The following is a 17,857-nucleotide window of genomic DNA, read 5'->3' as shown; positions in this document are numbered from 1 at the left end:
TTTCTTTCTACCAAAAAGTTGACAGGGTAAATTCTCAACTTTCTTGACATAGATAGTGCAGAATAGATTTGAAATTGTTGAAAGTAGTGTTGTAAGCCTTTTGCTCTGGGACAGTGTATCTTTCAGACACTGGACAAGTAAAATTTGAAAAAGAAAAATATTTCTCCAAATTAGTTATGTGATTCACTCAAGGCTGAGGCTGACTTACAAATTATTTTGAAATGTTAAAAACTCTTATGCAATTTCTTCAACTGGCAATTATCATGAGAATATGTATTTTTCATTAATATAGAAAAAACAATTATCTGTAACTTTGACCACCTGTGTATTTGTGCAAAGGTGTATTAATCTGCTGCAGCATCTCCACTGCCCTGCTTAAAATTAAAGCAAGCTGCAAGAAGGCCATTCTAAATGTTAGTCTTGCTGCTCTAATTATTAGTACTGAGTTCAGACTAATCCATAATTTAATTTTTTTTAAGTTGGTTTTCTTAACTGCACAGGATTTCACAAATGCATCCTGAACCTTGCTGACTGTCTCACTCATGCTGAGGCAACTTAAAATTTCTGGAATGCTCTCTCTCTCTCTCTCTCTCTCTCTCTCTCTCTCTCTCTCTCTCTCTCTCTCTCTCTCTCTCTCTCTCTCTCTCTCTCTCTCTCTCTCTCTCTCTCTCTCTCTCTCTCTCTCTCTCTCTCTCTCTCTCTCTCTCTCTCTCTGGACCCAGCCACAGCCCCTCAAGCTCTAGAAGTCTTTTGCTTCATTGTTGGCACCTACAGCTGGGGAGGCCTTTGTGTCAGTCAGAGTGCCTCGCTGTCGTCTGGTGCACCAGCACTCAGGCACTCTTCATCAGATGTTAGGGACAGATGGGACTTGCAGCTCAATTACCACTTGACTTCCCTCAGTAGCAGTCTGTACAAGGGAAAGAACATAGTAGCTAATATCCTCCTTGAAAGAGATGACCAAGAAAAGGCATACATACACTCATACTCTTACAAACATTCCCTCTCACCTTATCCACTTACTTCACGTGCCTCCTAATTCATGACATGTTGAGCGCTTGAGTTCATTCTCCAAAGCACCACACACTTTCCTCCTTGTCCCATTGTAGTGCTGGAGATGAGGCTCTGAAAGAATAATTTACTGTAAATAATACAATTAATACTTATCTTGTGCATCACTGTAGATCAGACAAAAAGGCTTGCCCTGGTCAGCTTATGGTAGAAATGTCTCCTAGTGTAGATAAAATTGCTGAATGCTTTTTTCATATTGCAGGTTGAGGTGAATCCCTCCTTATGGCTCTCCGCTGTCTCACAGTACAAAGTGCGCGACACCTTTTGCTCGTATGGAGTGATGGAGCTGTGCACTAAGGGCCTGGGCTCCTCCATTGCTCTCCTGAAGCAGCGCAGCGTGAACCTGGCATGTGTCAGGACCTGCGTTGTAGTGGCAGAGGAGCGGCCAAGAGTGCAGCTCACCAACTCCTTCTCCAAACTCTTCAGCGGCCTTGGACTTTCCCCCCGTGCAGTGTCAACTAGCTTTGGCTGTCGAGTCAATGTGGCCGTGTGTCTGCAGGGCGCATCCTCCCCCGACCCCACCACTGTGTTTGTTGACCTGCGCTCCCTACGACATGACCGGGTCACACTGGTGGAGAGGGGCGCCCCCCACTCCATCTGCATCATGGAGTCTGGGAAGTTGCTCCCAGGAGTGAAGGTCGTCATTGCCAACCCTGACACAAAGGGACAGTGCTCCGACTCCAATCTTGGGGAAATCTGGGTCCAGTGCAACCACAACGCCAGCGGCTACTTCACCGTGTACGGTGACGACGGCACCTCCAACGACCACTTCAGCGCCCAGCTAGTGACCGGCAACACTGGGGAGACATACGCCCGCACCGGCTACCTGGGCTTCCTGCGCCGCACTGAGTCGGTCCAGGCAGATGGGGAGCTGCATGATGCCGTGTTTGTGGTAGGCGCACTGGACGAGACGGTCATCCTGAGAGGGATGCGTTACCACCCCATCGACATTGAAATGACAGTCATGCGGTGCCACAAGAAGATCTCGGAGTGTGCGGTGTTCAACTGGACCAACTTGCTAGTGGTGGTGGTGGAGCTGGATGGGGCGGAGTACGAGGCTCTGGACCTGGTGCCGCTGATCACCTCGTCCGTCCTGGAGGAGCACCAGATCATTGTGGGGGTCATTGTGGTGGTGGACCCCGGGGTGGTGCCCATCAACTCCCGCGGGGAGAAGCAGCGCATGCACCTGAGGGACGGCTTCCTGGCCGACCAGCTCGACCCAATCTATGTTGCCTACAATATGTAAATAGTGAGCTGTTCTGAGCCGGACAGGATAAAAGACATTCATTTTATTTAGATAACTGGAAGTTGCTCCAGGCTGGCAAGGTTCCTATTGCCAGGAAAATCGGAAAACAGGGAAATAGAGATTTTATGTTTTATGATGACTCATCGTGAGTGATTGAAGCGAGTTTTAAAAATGAATGAAAGGTTTGCTACAAATACACAATGCATCACAAGAACACTGTGGGTTACCAAGCATGTATAGGCATACACCTTGAATAACCCATCATATATAAAGCACACAGTCACTTTTGTATAATACAGGGATGTTATATCCAATAATTTTTACATTTATATTTGTTGTCAGATGTAAGAATGTTTATTTTTTTTTTTCACCTTTAAATAAGGATTTTCTATTATTTACAAGTGCCATGTGCAGCCTTTTACAATTGCATTTGTAGTGTGATATTTCAGTGAATATATTCAGTCATGAACTTTGGTAGACAGTTAATGCTAGATTGTGATAGTGTTTGTGAGGTTATAGAAAATTTAATAGACCATAAAGCTGCTTAGATATAATTGGTATAGAGAGAATGAATGCATTTCAAGTCATTTTTTGACCTGAGGAAATGTTTGCCACTTGATACAGCCAAACAGTGTGTGTATATAGTCATGTGATGGCTAAGACTCAGGCCTCTGTACATAGGGTACAGTAATGTACCAATTCCCATCTTATTTAGTCCTTAAAAGGAGTTGTTTTTTCAGCAAATATGTGACTTTTCTAGCGCAGTAGTGCTGAAAAACCTGCTCACCACCATTTCTGTACATTTGTATAGCCGTAGATATGTTTATCATATAGTCTTGGAAGCTTGGCGAACAGGAACTTTGTCCCGCTCAAAGCTCCGAGTGTCGCCAGTCACCTCCGCACCCATGAGAAGCGTGTCGCATTAGTGCTTCAGACGAGAAGTATGTAAAAAATCCTTTTCATAACTTGTGTGTAATGGAAGTAATTTTAATTTTAGGCATTTGAGTGTTAAATATATTGAAACTGTCCTTTGAGGCATGCATGATGTGGAAAGTTCTTTTAAAATATGCTGGGGTAAATACTTTAAAACTACATGAATGAGGCATGATAGGAACAATTTTTATGGGTGAGGAGAAAATCTATCTAGCATAGCCTAGCTGAGACACAGCACACCTTCAAGTGTTGCAGAATCATACAGATTTTATATAAATTTGCAGTAGAGTAATATAGTAAGATCATATTTTTTATTTTATAATTCTAAGCATTTTGCATAAAACTGAGGCTCAAGCTGGCTATTGTGACAATACTTGTGGTCCGTGTGTGGCCCAGGGAGGGCCTCAGTCCTTATTTTAACTTTGTACATTGTTTTTACATTGGAAATTAAACAATAAAAGGCATGTGTGTATCTAGTTCACTTTGGTTCTTCAGTATTTCAGTGTGCCTCATTTCACCGTGCCTCAGCCTGTCACCTTTGTTCAGATTATACTTTTTTTTCCATAACTTTTTTTTTTTATTAATTTAAAAATTATCTTAAAACTTTGTCCAAAATAAAATGTGAAGTAGGAGGAAGTATTTATCTATATATAAATATATAATATAAGTTTTCATTTATAATGATCTCTGCTTTTCCAAGTAAGATAATGATACGGAATCACTTCTGTAGCTGTATTACTAAGTCATTCACTTTTGTTTGGAGTCATAGATTTGTTGTGTGTACAGTATAGGTCAGCACTATTGTTTATAGCATTGCCAATGTAATGATTTAACATTTAATGACTGTAGAGGTGCAATGAAAAGTAATCAAAACAAAAAATACAAAAAAAAAAATTTATATGTCTGATTGGATAAAAGTGTCTCATGTCTTCATTTCCTCAAAGGTAACTGAGCAAGGTGAACTTTAAAAAGGGAAAACTTTTACATACTCATGTCTATTATGGCTTTCTGAATTGACAGATTCCAGAGCAGCTACAGGTATCTTATGTTTTTGTATACTGTCTCTTAACATACAGTACAAGCAATAAATGTTGAGAAAAGGCTGGTCTTTGTCTTCATTATCAGAGACACAGCCTTCTGTTGCACCTCATCAAAACACTACATAGGAACGTTGCACTTCACTCCTACTACACATCTATCTGGGCAACGAAAACACATACAAGAGGAAGCACAAGCACCTGTGCAGCAGTGCGCACTGTGCAGTAGTGGAGTGTGCAAAAAGGATCACACAAAATTGAATGGCTGTACTGAGTGCATGGGGAGTGAGGAATTTGTACATAAAATGACGGTGAATGAAAGTGACAGTACTAATGTGGGAGAAAGATCAGTGGGAAGATGGAAGAACAAGACCAAGGAGTAAATGAGTGGAAGAGGTATTAGCTGAAGCCAAACTTCAACAAACCAGTGCTGAATCTTTAGACACTGAGAGATGGAGGCTGTTCTGCTGGGACCTTCCCTAAGGCCTTATGGGATGGCCAGAGGGAGTAAGGCATCAGAGATTATTATGTATATAATGAGTATGTGACTTTCCCTTGGGCGGATGCTCCTGGAGGGAGCAAGGCATCACCGATTATATATATATATATATATATATATATATATATATATATATATATATATATATATATATATATGAGGCGCGCGGTGCAACAACGACGTAACCGTGAAATTTGAGATTTCGTGTTTTTGCCTGCTCCGTGTGGTAGAAGGGTGTAAAAGTCTTGTGGTGATATCGGCCAAGTCATATTCGACCATCTAAGCACCTGTACTAAGGCTCAAAGTCGAGCGGTAATGAGCCGGTAATGAGCCGGTAATGAGTAAGTTTTATTTTTTACGCTCGGAAAAAAATTCATAAAAAATTTATTTATGTACCAATCTTCATGAAACTTTCACCTAATACTATGTGTAATAGACTCTAACACATTATTAACAAATGAAAACAATATCGGGAAAAAAAATTATTACCTACGGTATACGCGTTAATTAACGCGTAAGTCATCCACCCAAAATCGTCACCTATCACTTCGAAACCTACATCCCCAAACAGAACTACCCAAGACCTTTCAAATGATGTATAATACTTACTTATTTAAGGGTATCCTATTGTGCGCAATCAGTGTTTAACTTTGAGCGCGTTTTTCTCGAAACTTCCATTTCTCGGTTACGTCGTTGTTGCACCGCGCGCCTCATATATGCTCCATAAGTTTGCATTATAAGGGCTTGGCCTTTGCCAATTTATCAAATTTCTATCACTTAAAACCCTTGGAAACCCTTCCTTCAGTATCCTCCCTTCCTCCCTCAAGGCTGCCCTGTGCACCTTGCTCTGAGGACGTGATGCTAAGAAGGGCTGCTGGTTATGGTTCTGGTTGAAAGTCTGGATGTTTAGCTTTAGCAGCAGCAATTCCTCATCTTGTTTATGGTTTGTGTTTGCAATCTGATCTGCTCTCTCCTTTCACTCAAATATCACTTGATTTTCCTTGTTATTTTTCTCTTCTCTTCCAAAAACTGTATGTATGGTATTTCTTTTATTGTTTCAATGTCACTGATGTCTGAAAGTGCCTCTCCAATAATCCAATCTTCATTTTCTGTATATGGTCTTTGTTATTTATCCACTGTCTTCTCTGCTTGTCATCTCTTAGATTAACTGTGTTATCAGTCCACAGATAAAGATCAGAGGAGACAAGTGCATAAATTACACAGAGAAAGAAGATTGAATAATTAATGAGCTCCTTTATGACAACAGTAACACTGAAACAACAAAAGAAACACTATACATACAGTTTCTACAAGAAAGGAAGATCCAGTGATGCTTGGGAGAAAACTGAGAGTAGATCAGGCCACAAGACAAGACCACACTAGGAAGGTGCCACTGCAAAGACCAAACCTCCTGACCTTCAACCAGGACCAGAAGCAGCAGCCGTTCTCAGTGTCTCATCCTCAAAGCAAGGTGCACTAACTATTGTGTTACTGTGTAGGCTGTGCTGAGCTTGGTCTGCTTTCACTCACTTTAGTCAGCATGGTGCTGACTTACAAAAATGTTGCAGAAATTGCCTTTTTTTAACAAATCTTTAACTGAATATTATGTTGCCTTGCCGACTTCTTTGGCATTCTGACTTATAATATGCTGACTTATGGAGGTTTATATATATATATATATATATATATATATATATATATATATATATATATATATATATATATATATATATATATATATATATATATATATATATATATATATATATATATATTACAATACTCTGTATGTATTCCTGAAAATGGAGGTGGAGGGAGGCCTGGGTGGATGTCTGAGGTGGAGCACAAGGTGGGGTATCTGAAATGGGGCCCATGACAGGGTGTTTGAGGTGGGGTAAGGGGCAAGGTGTTTTTAAGGCCTTGTCTGTCAGGCTATATTTCATATATTTCTTGCCCTTCCAGTACTCTCTCTGCTCATTCTTGGTTGTAGAGGGCCTGGGTTGTTGTCTTGGATCACCAAGGTTGCAACCCTGGCCTCCACTCATACTGCACTCTTGCTACAGGCTTGAGTGTATGGCAAGGCAGAGCAAAGATGCATTCAAATCCAGAGATGAACTGCCTGTAAACAGCACACCTGCAACAGCCGTGTTCCAACTGTAGCTCCTAGCTTTGCCAGTCGCCTGCTGTCAGTCACAAAATGGCCACCAACAACCTGAAACATGAAAGTGTCATACTATATTTTCAGCTGTTCATATCCCTCACTGTCAAAATCAGTATTTTTTGTATCATAATTGACAAATTTGCTGTCAAAATTAACATGTTGAAATTTAAATTATTAAAACATTAAATACTACTACTACTACTACTACTACTATTACAAACTGCATAGATATACATTCCATCTCTGTGATGCCTCACTCCACACACCACGCTCAGATAATTCATTTCCACAGCACACACTCTTGACTACTGTGCTGTTTTGTTCTATTCCATGATCTGTACATCATTATTGTTCTTAAACCTCTCTTTACATTCAGAATTTTATTTTCTCCCTTTCATGTTTCATGCAAGTGATCCTATGACACAACCCTCTCTTTCCTCTCCATTCATTCCACCATGATCACTGAGCACTGTTTCCAGATACTAACTTGCTCAGCTCCTCCATTCTCTCTCCTCCCACTCACCCTGTAAGTGTCCTAAAGTCACACACAATTCTGCCTTTCTCCTCTTAATCACTTTACTTTTCCCAGCATTCACCTTCACCTTCCATCTCACACACACCCTGTGGAAATGATCCAACACTATGAGGTTCCCTTTCACTCTCTACCAGTGTCATCTGCAGACATGCTACCACAGTCCATCCCACTCCACTGCACCAACATTTCCTACTTGAGCTTCTATCTCCATCATGCAGCCAACCATGAATACATTAAACAGCCACAGAGGCATCTGTGTACACAGCCTTACCTCACTGCTGCTCCTGCACAGAAACTCTCCTAATTCCTCTTCCATTCTCAATCATGCACATGCATCTTCTCAGGAACATCCCAAAGGGCTTCTCTATCCACACTATCAGATGCTTTCTCTAGGCCCATGCATTGCTGCATACAACTTTTCATCCTTTCTTAAGTACTCCTTCATTTTTTATTGCAAAAATTTGATCAGCACAACCTTTTCATTTCTTGACACCTTGTTCCTCACTGGCCTTCACCCCAGTCACTTCCATCAGTCTCACAGTCAATACTCTCCCACAGACTTTTCTGGCACACTAAGCATACAAATCCCCCTATCCTGTAACTGTTACATTCATTCCTATTGAGGTACAATAATTGCCTTTCTCCACTCATGTGGCACTTCATGCCAGTTCACATATTAGAAGCATCTAATCTACTCAACCTTCACTTCCACACTTAACACCTCAACAGTTATTTTTTGTGGTGATCCCACACCAGAGTATATACTGTACTGTAAGAAAGAAGAAATGATAGAATAAGTAAGAAGAAAGAAGACAGAATAAGGAAGAAAGAAGAAGAGGTAGAATAAGGAAGAAAGAAGAGAAGACAGAATAAGTAAGAAGGAGAAAGAAATAGAGACAAACAATGAAATAGGAGAAAGCAAGCCGGTCACTGCACTGGAAGGAAAATTCACAACAAATATCAAGGACAAGGGAACTCTGAAGAAGAAATTGGATAAACAAACACAGACACAGGAAACACACAGGACACAACAACAGGAAGGCGGCCACAACACTACATGGGTGGAAACAGTCAGGGACATAAGGGCATTAACAGTAATGATGTAGAGGACAAGGCAGGAAAAGTGATAGAAGCACCAGTAGGGAAAAAAAGTTTAACCTATGGAAACATGCCAATGCCTACTTAAGCTCCATCTCCAAATTGCCCCTGTACCATGACAGATGTGGTGAATGGTAGATATGCTAAATGTTATGAAAATAGATAATTTCTGAGGGAAATAGGCAGTCCCAAATAACTATATGTGAATAGAGTGACAGAAAGGAAATTAGGAGTAGCAGGCAGAGGTGCAGAGGTTCCAGAGGGCCTGACCAGAGAGGGGCCGAGATGGATGGAATAACTTAAAGTAAGAGAAACTTGAAAGTGTAATGCAGTCTAGAAATTAAGAGTCTTATTAAAGGAGGAATAGGATGTTTACATGTTGTTTAATGTTTGGTATAGCAAGTTTGTATGGAGTTCAAAGACTTACTTAATAATGGAATATTTATGGTAATTGATGTGTTGCTGATATATCATTAGTGTTTTCTGAACTGAACCCTGATTGCACTGACTGAATATTAGCTGTGGTTACAAATTTGATATTGTCTGTATTCTTGAATGATGACTGCGTTAATTAGTGAATATGTTCAAGAGATATAAACTGACACCAAATAACCTTAAATGAACTTAAGAATAATGTGAATAAGAATTTTCATGACAACTTGCAAGAAATGTAAATAGTATTAATTCATTATGATTTGAAAATGTGTGAGTTTCCAGTAGCCTTTAAATATCAGATCCATGCAACATCTGTCACAACACATCTATGCTGCAGCTTTGCCACACCAGCCCAGCTATCAGTCACACCAGGTACTTCCCATTCTCATTTACTCCATCTACTTCCCACTTTCCTTCTACACCTGCTACCTTACCACTTCCTCCCTTTCTACTTATATCTCCAACCAAAACTATCCTCCTCAGAAATCCTGGGCTAGGTGTGGAGACTATATGGGTTTGCTCTTTTCAAGTATTAGCTTCTCTTTACCATGCAGCGAGTAAGTACATGATGCAAGTAGAGGAATTGTGACCTTAGGGCCCAGCAAGAGTGACAGGCTAGTGCGCTTATTTGACTAGGTTACCTAGTTGTATTTAACTAGTTGTAATGTATGGGAGGGGAGCTATACTCGTGCTGTCCTGTCTTTGCTTCTCATGGTGTCTAAGAAGGCCTTAAATTCACATACTGTCTCCGCACACACTACTTCCTCATCAGTCTATTCAATATATCTACTACTGTATGGGGAAAGGTGTTCATTTTCATATTCCTTTTGTAACTTATCTTTTTTTTATTTTCCTTCCATGTCCTCCTGTATCTCCTGTGTCCTACTTTATTAGGTCTTCTCTATCAACCACCTCCATATTCTTCATGATTCTATAAATTGCTATCTAGTCTCCTTCTTCCCTTCTTTGTTCCAGCACTGTCAATTCCATTTTTGACAGCCTCTCCTCATGTGACATTTCCATCAAGCTTGGGTCAAATATTGTCGGTGCTCTTTGAATTCTTTCAAGTTTCCTAATATTTCATTTTGTGCTTGGTGACCACAATGCTGATGCATATTCCAGTCTTGGCCTTATCAGAGTGACCATCAGTTTCCTTACCATTTCTTCATCCATATGGGTAAGTGTCACTCGTATTTTTCAACAGGCTGCAAGTCTCTCTAACAATTTTATTTTTGTTTCTCAGGTGACGTTATCTGATATGAATACTCCCAGATCTCTTTCCAGCTTTGATTTCTTTATTCTCTGTCCTCCAAGTTTATATTGCCCTGAAATCCTTGGCTTTTTCTTTCCAAACTCCACTATGCTGCATTTCTTGATGTTGAACTCCATTTTCTATTTGCAGCTCCATTCCCAAACTTTCTGAAAATGTTGTTGCAATGTTTCACACTCATCCTCTTTACCCACTCTTCTCAATAGCTTAGCATTACTGGCAAAGAGACTCACATAACTTTTAATTCCTTCATCCATGTCATTCATATATACTGCAAACATAACTGGAGTCAATACTGATCCGTGTGACCCCACTGATGACTTCCTTCTAGGAGAACACTTGTTTCTGATAATAACTCTCATTTCTTTATCTTTTATAAAGTCACTCATCCAATCCACCAGCTTTTCTTGTATTCATCCTATGATCTAGTTTTTTTACCAGTCTTTAGTGTGGCATGTTATCAAAAGCTTTTTTTAAATCAAGGAATACACAGTCCACCCATCCATCTCTTCCTTAAATTATACAAATTATATTTATTATTCTAGAGTAGAAACATCAAATTTGTGGTACACGATTTCCCTTTCCTAAATCCAAATTGTCTTGTGGTCTGTGTGCTGTTTGCTTCCAGGTGTTTAGTCCATCTGTCCTTAATAACTTTTTGTAAATCTTGGCTACCACACTTCTTAAGGATACTGTTCTATAATTGCTAGGGTATTCTTTGTCACCTGCTTTGTATACTGGAAAAATATTAGCTTTTTCCTGTCTCTTTGGGGCTTCCTTTCTTTAGTGAACTCTATAATACTGGGGTTTCCTTTCTTTGGTCAACTCTCTATAATAATATGTATTGGATCTGCCAGTTCCTTTAACATCCAGTTTGCAGTTTTGTCTGGTCCATGTGACTTCCTCATGTCCAACACTCTCATTAACTTTTTTACTTCATAGATTATGACCTCCACATCCCCACAGGAACTCTTGCTCCTGTCCTTCCTCACCCCAGTCACTCTCCCTTGTAAAGAGCGCTCGGAAGTGCTCGTTCATCATCTCAGCCATTTCCAAATTGCCCTCATCCTCCAATCCATCTCTGCATAATTTCCTTATTTCTTGTTTATTTTTCAATTTATTATTCATATATCTATAGAAGAGTTTTGGCTGATTTTTTTTACAGCTGTCTGTTATGCTCTTCTGACAACTGTTTTTCCTCTTCCTTACATATTTCCACACATTCATTTCTTACACTTGTATACTGCACCCACCTCTCCAGATGTGTCTTTCTCCTCCATCTCTTCCATACCTTGTCTTTCCTTCACCTCACCACACCTGTCAAATCACTCTTTCTGTTTTAGTTTTGGCACAAACTGTTCCCCTCCCTTTTTACATATTTCCAGTGGCAGTCTCCATTTGTATTCTACACCCACTTCCACCATGAAAAGTTGCTCAATTGTCCCTCTCTAAAGCATTTTCAAATTCTTCAAAGTCTGTTTTCCTATAAACTAATCTCCCTTCCCTGTGCTCTTCTTTTCTCACAAACTATACATCTTTCAATTTAAATTCTGTCACTCTGTGGTTGTATCTAACCTCTCTGACAGTCTCGGGCTCTTTGGTGAATATTAGGTCAAGTCATGACGGCTCATCATCATTTGTCACTGGTGTTTTGCTGAACCCACTGTGTCATTGTGTTCTCCATAATTATGTTGAGCAATATGTTTCCCCAGGAATTTTCACCTTCCTCCATTGTCAGTTCCTCCCAGCATACTTCTTTACAATTACAGTTACCTATAAGTACAAGTTTGTCACTCTCCCTCATCACTTCCATTAATGACAATCTTGTATCACTTTGTATCCTGGGGCATTCTGCTCCTCCCCATGATCCTGTTTTAGGTGGGACATAACTCACAACAAGATCTCTCTTTTCCATGTTTCCAGATCGCAGTTTTAAATAATTATTTCAGCACTTTCCTTTCCATAACTGACTTTGCTCACTTTTAGGTTTATAACATGACTCAACCACCCTCTTTACTCTTCCTAATTTCTAACCAAATATTGTACTGTACATTCCCTACACTGTTTGGCATTAACTGACCACTTAGATTAGTTTCTGTTATTCCCATTACATCAGGCTTAAACTCCTCTAGATAATCATTTAATTTAGTGATCATTGAGATGACTCCATTCATGCTGGTATGCACCACTTTCAGTTTTCCTTTTCTTTCTTTTTTCTCTTCCACATACTGCTTCCACAACCTCCCACAACCTCATATCCATAACTCTCCAGTATAAACTTTTCTTCTCCATCTCTATTCTTTTCTCATTTTTTTTTCCTTACCTTCATTTCTCAGCCATCATTCTTTTTCTTCTTCATCCAGATTCATGTCTCTCTTTAACCATACATTCTTACAGTCAGTATCCTTGGAGAGTTTCTCTGCCCTTGCTGGGATTTCCTCTGCTGTAACCTGTGACCTCATTCACACCTTCAGTGGTCTTTGGCCTCCCTCTGTGTATTTTCCAAACCCATGTACTTCCTCTTTATCCTGCTCCATCCCTTGTTCTTGGTCCTGGACTGTTCTTTTTCTTCTCTCTCCCTTGAATGTATTGCTGGATTCTTTTTCCCTTTGAAGCCAAATATAACACATTTCATCTTTTCCACCATGTCCCTCACCATAGCTTCCTTCCTAATTACTTTGATTACTGTGTCTTTTGTCTTCTCTATTTGTTTCTGAACTATTTTACTAAAGCTCACCTTCTCATACTCGTGTGTGTGTGTGTGTGTGTGTGTGTGTGTGTGTGTTAAAAAAAAAACATCCCCAGAGCAGTCAAGTAAGGTCCTGTTTCAGTAACACCACTCTGAAGCAAAAAAAACATCATGAAAAATGGAAATTGATTGGTGGCAAGCCAGGCTGAAACCATCCACACACAAGACTTTTACAATCTATGGGCCAGAAACACATACCAGCCATCCACTAAGATCGTAAGACAAAAATATCTTGAAAGAAAAAAAAAGTCTAGACCAACATTTAACCTGAGGTGCTGGCATCCCCCAGGGTGCTGAAATAAACTTTAGGGGTGCTGGGGAACACATATATGGCAGTACAATGACTGTGTTCACTGCAAGGGATGCAAAAGTATCAAAAGGATACTTTTTAACAAGAATATTTTTTTATCTGATAAACTTTCTCATTTTCGTCTGCATCAATAAGCTTTGTGCTACATGTTAGGTAGTGCTGGCTTGTTTGAGTCTAACAACAAGGCTGCTGAAGTTAGAAAAGATTAAGAAATGCTGGCCTAGATGGAGTGAGCACTTTTAACAACTTCAATATGTAAATCCAATAATGCCAAACATCTCATGACCTGTCAAACCCCATTATTGGAATCACAGCATGAAATGCCACAGATTGTGAATGGACACTATGAGTACCTGATGGACATGAGTACAGAAAGAAGCTTGTTTCCAGTAAACATCTTTCAGCGCAAGATGAGAAAGAGCAACGAGACAGTTGAGCAGAAGAGGGTGACTGAGCACACAGGTGTATGAGAGAATGGGAAAGAATATTGTGAATGCCAAGAAAGCAAGAGGTTTGAAGGCTCACATCAATACAGCATGACATTACATATCAGTGGATGTAGAACTGAGAAACAATGCAGTGATGCTAAGGCAAAGGGACGTCTGAAAGGACACCTCATTATGTTGTTCAACTAAGGTAAAAATATGAGCTAGATGGGAGAATGGTGGGCTTAATTACATGAGGAAAGTGAGTGAGGTGTTAGCCAGTGAAGGTATAGGAGTCCTGATGTCACATTTCCCTTGTAAACTTCATAGAAAAACTGAGGAACTAATCTTGAGGCCAGAAAAATAATTAAGCATGAAAGGCCTAAGAGATGAAAGCCCTGGCCAGGAGAAAAGGCAGCAGCACCTCAGACCTCTGGACTGTTACAGGTTTTAGGTCCCAAGGTCACTGGTAAAATCCCTGAACAGTGCTTTCTTTCATCAATATCTCCTTCCCTATCCTCAACAAGCTTGTGGGACCTGGCGAGAAAGCGAGTTTTTTTTTTGGGTGCGGGAGGCCAAAATAGACGAGATATGGCGATCCGAAAGAAGAAAAAAAATCTAAGGATAACACCTGGCAAATATTAAGTCACGCAGCCCTATTTTTTTTTTTTTTTTTTTAGCTCCTACCCCTACATTGAGGAACTGGTTGGAAAGCGGTGGGAAAAGCTAAAATAGAGCCAAATTCCGTTTCTTACCATCAAAACTGAATAGAGAACTTCCTAGATCTTGATCTTGATGGTACAGGTGGCACAGGATCACTCCTGAGCCAGGCCTTTGGATCGGCAACTCCTGTAGAAAAGGAAAAAAAGAGAAACGAACAGCATCCTCTATCCTAATTGTTCATACACCTGGCACGCCACATTCTCTACAGAAACTCTTTTACCGCCTCAATCATCCTTTCATTCGCCTCTCTACACAGTCCCAGCAACAACATTATCCATTCCTTTCCTGTCTTCTCCACTCTTTCATTCCTATCATGCCCTAACTCAGTCAGTATCACTTGCATCATCTCATTCCTGTCTCTGGCATACTTCACACACTCCAGCATCACATGTTCCACAGCCACTTCTTCCTTCTTGTGATGGCTATGATCTTGATCTTGCTCTTGATGATAGCATCCTAACCTAAATAAACCTAATTAAACATTACCTAACCTAACTAAACCTAACCTTACCTAACTAACCATAACCTAACCAAACCAGTAAATATGAAATAGAGCTAACAATTTGTGCACTTGGACTCCCGTAGACATGGTTTCAACACATATTCGTGAGTTAACTATAACAGGCCGCTGTTTAAAGCTTTTACTGACGTCTACTACACTAAGTATACTACCTTAGTATATAACTATTTCACAGATTGCTAACAAGGCCCTCTTGTGCATACTTACGATATATATATATATATATATATATATATATATATATATATATATATATATATATATATATATATATATATATATATATATAAAACCATGTTCTGAATTACAATAACATGTAATACCTTATTACAAGTTCCTACTGATCTCAAGTACACACTAAGCAAGGTTTTATTTACAGTTCCTAAAACATTTTAAGCCGTTATCGTTCGTTTAAGGTAATTTCTTGCTAAATATTTTAGTGATTCCTATATAATGGGGTTGTTCTGTTTTTATTTAATTTGGTTTCTTTCCCTCTTGTCCCATGACGGGCCCAAGGGTAGGTGGCAGCAGCCCTCATGAAACGGACACGTGCATGGTTGCACAAATAGGATCATGACCAAAAATTAAACAGCTAAGACTTACAGTATCGACCTGTGCCCTTGGGCAAGTAGCAGCAGACGCCACAACCAAGCCCCAGCTTGTCAATGGCTGCTTCGTCCAGCCACATCCCAGCTCGTCACAGCCTCCTCCAGTCGCGCCCCACCTTGTCACAGACTGCCTCCTCCAGTCACACAACATCCCCACAATCCATGCTGAGCCGCATCCACTCGCGACCGTCCATAATTTACAGAAGACAAGAGTGAGACGGACAAGGAGGAGCGAAAGTCGGGCAAATAAGTCCACATGCTTGCTACTTCCACCTAGCACTCGTACCTCAGAGACCGAGACCAAATAATGACAAATGACGAGCGGCATGCACACCTGCACTTCCAAACACAGAGGAATTTAGTAACACCAATACTAAACAGAGTTAACATAACAAAGTAGTGTAGTATATAATAACTCAAAATACCATATACATAATAAATCCAGTTATTACAACCACCACAAAATACAACCCATAGTGATTCGTCTTAGTGAGTCTTCGAACATTAGAAACACAGAACAGGGATATATATATATATATATATATATATATATATATATATATATATATATATATATATATATATATATATATATATATATATATATATATATATATATATATATATATATATATATATATATTTTTTTTTTTTTTTTTTTCTTTTTAAGGGACATATTACAATGCTGCATTAAAAGTAAAATTAAAGCATATAACAAAACAGAATCGATATGGGCAGATATTAAGGAAGGATCACAGTCAGTAGTACTGGGAGTAGTGTACAGACTACTGAACAGTACAAAGGAAATTAATACCTCAGTATGGTAGGAAATAAACAGAGTAGGCAGGTACAAACGGGTGTGTGTGGTAGGAGACTGATTTTAGGAATACCGACTGGAGCCTGGTGGTGGGTAACAGTGAAGCAGAGGCATCTAAGGTAATTCAGTACAAAGTACAAGTATATATATATATATATATATATATATATATATATATATATATATATATATATATATATATATATATATATATATATATATATATATATATATATATATATATATATATGTATATATATATATATATATATATATATATATATATATATATATATATATATATATATATATATATATATATATATATATATATATATATATATATATAATTTTTTTTTTTTTTTTTTTTTTTTTTTTTTTTTTTACAGGTAATGTTATAAACCACAAGGGGGAATAATACTCTAGATTTAATTCTAACTAACAGGGAGGAAGCAGTCACGCAGGCAGAGATTGGAAAACAGGTAACAGTGACCATTGTGATATTAGGTACAAATTAAAATTGGAGGAAATTTTCAGAAGCAAAAGCACTAGTAAAATACCCGACTTTAGGAGAGCAGATTTTGAGAGATTAAAAAAGGTACCTCCAAGAAGGTGACTGGCAACGGATGCAGGGGGAGGTAAGATCCAGGACGGAGTTGAGAGAGATAAGGCAGGGTGAGGGAGATGAGGTGAGGTGTGAGGGTGAATGAAGGGCAGGATGAGCGGAGAAATGTCTGGAAGGGTCGGAGACGTAAGAGAGGGGAAGATATGTGTGAGTATGTTGAAGGATCAGGTCATGCTGAGATGGGCAAGGTGAGGTTGAGGCGAGTAGAAAATGGAGTGGAGAGGATGGAGAGGACCGAGATGAGAAGATTAGAGGAAGTAAATGTAGATGTGTTGTATAAATATTTCGTTGATAAATTACATACAAGTCAGTTAGCAAGTGTAGAGTACTAGGATCACAAAAGAATGATCCTAAATGGACGATTGTTAAGTTAAACCACTACATAGGACGGAAGAGAAGTATATATAAGAGGTTAAAGGTCACAATATAATGAATTGGTTAGAACAGTCAGGAGGTTAACGAGGAAAACTAAAAACAATCATGAATTAAAGGTTACCAGCCAGGCGAAGAGGGATACCAAGAAATTTTATCAGATATATAGAACGGAGAATAGAGGAATAATAGGTCCATTAAAGGCACCAGATGGGGAGCTGGTTTTTAGTTCTGGCAAGGAGATTAGTAAAATTCTGAACAAGTATCTTTTAACTGTCTCCACCCAGAAAAAAAAAAATGCAGGAAATGCCGATTAGTGAGCAGATGTTTAGAGCAGAAGAAAGCTGACAGATATTACTATAACTAAGGAGATAGTGGAACAGGAGATGGATAGGCTGAAAAAGTTCAAGACCAGATGAAATATAT

At 39.3% G+C, this 17,857-nt stretch overlaps 1 protein-coding gene and 1 long non-coding RNA gene across 9 annotated transcripts in view; one reads left to right on the top strand and one right to left on the bottom strand.

Moving 5' to 3' along the window:
- The window catches only part of LOC135116151 (disco-interacting protein 2-like), a 69,319-nt gene extending 64,971 nt beyond the window's left edge, over nucleotides 1-4,348 (top strand). For all 7 annotated transcript variants that reach the window (XM_064033401.1, XM_064033400.1, XM_064033402.1 and 4 more), the window contains one exon: nucleotides 1,271-4,348. In XM_064033401.1, coding sequence (XP_063889471.1) covers nucleotides 1,271-2,314 — 1,044 coding nt within the window. In that variant the 3' untranslated portion in view covers nucleotides 2,315-4,348. The remainder of the gene's footprint in view (nucleotides 1-1,270) is intronic.
- Nucleotides 626-16,126, bottom strand: LOC135116153 (uncharacterized). 2 transcript variants are annotated; one of them, XR_010276189.1, is made up of 5 exons: nucleotides 15,613-16,126; nucleotides 14,522-14,615; nucleotides 6,918-6,995; nucleotides 1,008-1,122; nucleotides 626-907 (listed from the first exon to the last, which is right to left on the bottom strand). It is a non-coding gene; the product is annotated as an uncharacterized LOC135116153 (long non-coding RNA). The 2 variants fall into 2 exon arrangements; XR_010276190.1 differs by having other exon boundaries at nucleotides 1,021-1,122.
- Nucleotides 16,127-17,857: the final 1,731 nt, after the last annotated feature.

The sequence above is a fragment of the Scylla paramamosain genome, chromosome 30 (genome assembly GCF_035594125.1).
Source record: "Scylla paramamosain isolate STU-SP2022 chromosome 30, ASM3559412v1, whole genome shotgun sequence".
Classification (NCBI taxonomy): Eukaryota; Metazoa; Arthropoda; class Malacostraca; order Decapoda; family Portunidae; genus Scylla; species Scylla paramamosain.
Note: the sequence above shows the minus strand (reverse complement) of the source record. Positions and strands in the feature narration are given on the sequence as shown.